At 55.6% G+C, this 5360-nt stretch overlaps 1 protein-coding gene across 1 annotated transcript; it reads left to right on the top strand.

The window, feature by feature from the left end:
- Positions 1-2610: 2610 nt before the first annotated feature.
- Positions 2611-4437, top strand: MAFG (MAF bZIP transcription factor G). The gene is made up of 3 exons (XM_042894997.1): positions 2611-2699; positions 2846-2907; positions 2987-4437. Exons 2-3 carry the CDS (start codon positions 2872-2874, stop codon positions 3437-3439), a joined length of 489 nt encoding a protein of 162 aa, XP_042750931.1. The 5' UTR covers positions 2611-2699; positions 2846-2871; the 3' UTR covers positions 3440-4437.
- Positions 4438-5360: the final 923 nt, after the last annotated feature.

Genomic DNA, 5360 nt, shown 5'->3' with positions numbered 1-5360 from the left:
GCTGAGCCCTCCCGTCACCGCGGCGGTGGCGGCTGCGGGGTCACGGGGGTCCCGCGGGAGGGGCGGTGGCGTTGCTCTGATGCCGGTCAACGAGGGAAAGTGCGGGCCGTTTGAGTTCCGGGAGGGCTGTGTGAGGCCATTTGTGCACGCGTAGGAAAAAACCACGAATAAACGGAATGGGGATCCCGCACCGGGGGGGAGGGGGGGAGGAGAGCTCCGCGCCCGGCCCTGCCCCGCGCCCCGGCGACGTCACCGTGTTTACAGTGCGCGCGTGGCGCGGCGCCGCGCTGGGGAACGGGCAGCGAACGGGGAACCGGGAAAGGAAGGGCCCCGCGCGGTGCGCTCCGTGTTGGGGGGGAATTGGCTGCGGCCGTGCTGAGCTCAGTGCTTTTGAACGCCGGGGAAATGTGTTGAGGCGGCATTTTCTTCGCTGCAGTCATCGCGTTTGGCACTTTTCAGTGCGATCTTTCTTCGGGAACCTCTGAAAAGCAGAGAAATCAGTGGTCTGCAGAGCCGGGCTGTGTCTGGGCTCAGTGTCATCCGGGTCTGCTGCCTTCCCATCACCCTCGTGTTGCCAGTGTTGCTGTGCTGGGTCTCTGGTAGGGAACGGGGGGGGTCCAAACTGGTGCTGCTTTCAGGCACAGCCCCGTCTCAGAGCCACTCCCAGAACACAGCACACACTGCCCGGTTCCTCGGGTACAGACGCTGCAGCCCTCATGTCCAACAGAAGTGATGTTGTGATTCAGGCTTGGGGAGCACTCTCCTGACCCCATCACAGCTCTCTGGGTCCCTGCACCCATCTCAGCCACGTCCCTCCACCTGGTCCCTCACATTTCTACACTTGCTCTGCACAGTGGCTCTTGTTGGCCCGTCCTTTTGTGTCTGTATCTGTGGGTTTATGTATTTTTCTTAGCAGAAAAGACGGTGTGAGGTACAGAGTGAGCATGAACTCTGAGGTCAGGGCTGTATGAGCTCCCTGCCCTGCTCTGCCCCCCGTGCCCAGCCTGATGCAGTGTTTATTTCTTCACATCTGCTGCAATGAAGGAAGTTTTAGTATTTCCTAGCGGTAGGGAACCATTTAGCCCTGTGGGGTACGAATTTCTGCAGCCATACAGACCCCAGTGTGCAGTCAGAGGATTCTGCAGGGCCGGTGTTATGCCTCTCCCCAGTTATTCTCTTCTTTCTGCCCCTTTTTCCAGCGGCCATTTTGTTTGATGGGGTGTGAGGGGAGGGTGCAGGAAACAAGAAAGAAAAAGAACGGCATGAGAAAGCGCAGAACTGATTTCAGGAGGCAGAAGTCTGCGTGTGCTCCCCCCACTGCAGCCACCTCCCTTGGTGGCAAAGTGACCCTTATGGCGCTGTCAGGTTGTCACGGACATCGTGCTGCAAGGAACATTGTCCTCTGGGTATAAATAGCCACCTCCTGGCAGGCTCCGGCCTTGGGAGCATCTGAATTGTGCTCCTCTGCTCCGTGTCCTGCACAGCGCTGATCCTGCTCACCTCTAGCAGTCAGCACCGGGTGCATTGCGGGAGCCTGAGCTGCAGCTGCTGGAGGAGCAAAAATCCGTATTTGCTGACTGTACAGCTGGGTCTTGGCTGCAACTCTGCCTCTTACGTCTAGCAAACAAAAGAGCAGCGAACAGAATTGCTGTTGGCTGGCACGGAAGGTACAAAGGTGCTTGCAGACTGCACCTGCACGGAGGCAGTGCCGGGCTGTGTGGGATGGACGTGGCTGTTGAGGATTCAGTTTGTTGGGGTGCAGTGACATTCTGACCTGAGGTGTGAGGGGAGGAGGTGCATAGGGACAGGAGCCCTGCTATGCCTCTGTATGGAGACAGCCCCAGGAGCTGCTGTTATCGATCTGGAATGCTGTCCTCCCTGGCAGTGGAAGAGTCTGCTCCCCTCCAGTTTCAGCCTCCCTTGATCTTTGTTTTCTTATCTCTCAGCTTTGAAGATAAGGAAGGGAGAAGGTGGTGCTGTCCTGGCTTTGCTGGGGCTGATAGGGGCTGCCTCAATGGGAAATGTGTACGGCTGCAGGTCAGCTTTGGGTGACAGGAGCAGGGAGGGCTCTGGAGGTTTTTGTTAGATCAGTAATGGGATTCCTGTGAGCCCCAGCACTGAGCCGTGGGTTTGGGCTGCCCGTCCTCCCCACAGGAAGAGTTGGATGCAGAACTCAGACTGTAATCCAGCTGTTCTGGCTTTGCTGGGGAGCACCCACAGTTTGGAGAGGAATGAGCGTGGCAGCTGTGTTCAGCACCTCACAAGTGCCCCGTGCAGGTGAAGCTGTCCCTTCCACTCACTGCCGGTGATGTGCTCCTGGACTGTGCCAGGCTGTGTCCTTGGGAGCATCATGGGTCTGGCAGGACTCGCTCTGGGCAGCTCTGGCTGTGCTGGGCAGCGGGTGTGTGGGGCTGTGCTGTGCTCAGGGGCTGTGAGGATGCAGCTGGGAGCAGAGGCGCGGGCTGCTGGCGTGCTGAGTCAGCGTGACTGGCCCTGAGCAGGCGTGCTCCGGACCTGGCTGCTGCTGCCAGGCTATTTTTAAAAATGTGGCTTCCGTGTATTCTGGCTCCTCCTAGTTTTTTAATTCCCCCCCCCCCCCCCCGCCCCAAACAAAAAACAGCATTGCTACAAGTCTCCGTGGTTGTAGGGCTGTGGAAGGGCAGCAGTTCCTGCTTAGGGGCGGAATCTGTTGCCACGCTGTGAGTCCGATGCAGTCAGGCTGAGCGCTGCCTGGGGAGGGCAGTGGGGGTGTCCCAGCACAGGGTGCTGCTGCGGGGCTCCGTGCAGCGGCTCTGGCTCTGCTGAGAGCTAACCCAGGAACTAACCTGACCTCCATCTCTTCCAGAGCCTGACTGACGTGGCTGCCGTGTTATGACGACCCCCAACAAAGGAAACAAGGCCTTGAAGGTAAAGCAGCAGGTGGAGGACGGGGGGTGCGGGCGGCTGCTCGAGGCTTCAGACTGCACACCGCCTTCTCTCCTCACAGGTGAAGCGGGAGCCAGGCGAGAATGGGACCAGCCTGACAGATGAGGAGCTGGTGACCATGTCTGTGCGGGAGCTGAACCAGCATCTGCGGGGCCTGTCCAAGGAGGAGATCATCCAGCTGAAGCAGCGCCGGCGCACGCTGAAGAACCGAGGCTACGCGGCCAGCTGCAGGGTCAAGCGCGTTACCCAGAAGGAGGAACTGGAGAAGCAGAAGGCAGAGCTGCAGCAGGAGGTGGAGAAGCTGGCCTCTGAGAATGCCAGCATGAAAATGGAACTCGATGCTCTCCGCTCCAAATATGAGGCACTCCAGAACTTCGCCAGAACCGTGGCCCGGAGCCCTGTCACCCCCGTGCGGGGCCCTCTCACCTCCAGCATGGGGCCCCTCGTCCCTGGCAAGGTCGCTACCACTAGTGTCATCACAATAGTGAAATCCAAAACGGACGCCCGGTCTTAGTGAAGCGAGTGTTGCCTGAGCTTGTCTGTGCAGGGCAATTAGGCACAAAACCAGCCTGGAATCCCCAAAGCACAAACCCTCCCCACACGGGTCAGGGTTCCTTCTACTTGGCCCAGGACTGGCCTGCTGATCGCTCTGGTTTTGTTTTGTTGTGTTCAGATTGGTATGAGCAGTGGTGATGCTTCCCTTGTCCTGTGCAGACAGCACCTCCCACCCAGCGGTCTGTAGCCCTCAGCTGCCCTTGGGACAGGCTGTAAGATCTCGGTGTTCTGGCCAAAGGAAGTCTGCGCTGCGCGGCGAGAGGCCCGGAGGGAGGCTTTCTTCCTGGAACCCCAGTTTTCAGTCACTTCCAAAGGCTTTATTTCATTACTCTTCCAGGTGGTGTATCCAGGTGCCTGACTGCCCGGCACCTGAGCCTGCTGCTTTTGTCTCATCCGGTACCTGTAGTTGCAGCTGGGGTGTTCTGTGTAATAGATGTGGTATTCATTTCTAGGTGCGCCTCTGTGCCCAAGCAGTGAGTTTCCTTCAGGCTTCCATTGCAGTAGAGTGCGGATAGCAGCGGTGGATGGGAAGATGCTGGTGTGCCCCACTGCCTGTGCCCCAGCTGAGGGGAGGGGGATGGGATGGGGTCTGGGAGGGGGGGGAGGGAGGTACATTGCTGACTGCAGGCCGGTTTTGTGCCTAATGTGTTGCACTGAACAAGACCAAAATCACTAGTTGTTCCCGTGTTTTGAGGGTATCAAGTGTCTCTAGTGTGATGGTTTACACAACCAGTTTATGTGGTTAAATAGCCCTTTTATTTAAAGAGAAACATCGTTTTAAGAGTTATTAAATTATCTAAGTTTAAAATGAAAATCAGACAGAAGAGAGAGCGTATTTATAGTCAGCTTTTTTTATCCGAGAGGGCGAGAATATTTGGCCATAGAAATGGGGAAATATTCTCGGAGACTTTGCTAGTTAGAAGTTAATAAATAAATAATTTTAAAGTTTCTCATGAACCTCCCGCAAACTGTTTGTGGCTCCGAGGTTAGTTTTTATAAAGAGTTATCAGACTTTATTTATAAAACTTAGAAAAAGGAAAAAAAAAAAAAAAAGACAAAAAAAAAAAAAAAAAAAGAGGCAAATCCTGTTTGATATCTTTTTGCAATTGTACCAAAAGTGACTTATTCTCGATCTTGCTGGCTCCGTTGTGTCCCCTCGTGTTGCGCTCTCTGTGCTCTCCGAGCTCCGCGTGGCGCTGTGCTGTGGTGCTGTCAGTGGCTGCCTTTGCCATGTGCTGTCATTCTCATGCTTCTGTTGTTTTCTCTGAGCTCGAGCAAGAGGTTCGCTTGGAATCTCTCCGAATTCTCCAGGGGGATTCTGGCACACAGGCAAAGATGCTGTTTTTCTGAGAGGTGGAAATGAACGGCTGATGCTGCTGAGGAGCGATGCGTGCCCTGAAAACGCTGCTCTGCAGAGGGGCTTGGTGGGACGCCTGCTTCTCTCTCTGGGTGTTGCAGCTGTCGCTTCTGCACAAGCAGCTCAGGCCTCTTGCTGCCCAGCCAGTGCTGACCCCGGAGTTACCTGCATGGGGGATGCGTTCCCATTGGGACTGCTCTCCTCTGGCTGAGAAGTAACACAAGGGAGAACTATATAAGTTCTGAAGGAGACTGAGGGGAATGAAGATGGAGCTGGATGTGGATCCTGTGGTCAGAGTTCGCGCTGTGCTCGTGGCTCCTCTGATGAGAGGCAGGGCTGACAGCGTTTTGGGCAGTGCAGGGCCTGCACTTGTCCTGAAGCTGCAGCCTCTTGTGCTGAGCATCAGCATATTACTGAAAAGTGAGAGGTGTCTTGGTTACTTTTTTTTTCCTGGTGCAACTTATGGCTGTAGGTATTGGTAAAGGTACCTAAACTTACAGCTATGTGACACAGCTGAAAAACA

This window comes from Lagopus leucura, unplaced genomic scaffold, assembly GCF_019238085.1.
Source record: "Lagopus leucura isolate 7727_CA_CO unplaced genomic scaffold, USGS_WTPT01 111-13_obj-0_obj, whole genome shotgun sequence".
In the NCBI taxonomy this organism is placed as follows: Eukaryota; Metazoa; Chordata; class Aves; order Galliformes; family Phasianidae; genus Lagopus; species Lagopus leucura.
This window is presented reverse-complemented; position numbering and strand designations above follow the sequence as displayed.

Excerpts from the sequence above, each read along its gene's own strand:
- MAFG (XM_042894997.1), top strand. The coding sequence starts at position 2,872 with ATGACGACCCCCAACAAAGGAAACAAGGCCTTGAAG. Across the intron at positions 2,908-2,986 it reads AAGGAAACAAGGCCTTGAAG|GTGAAGCGGGAGCCAGGCGA; the intron begins GTAAAGCAGCAG and ends CTCTCCTCACAG.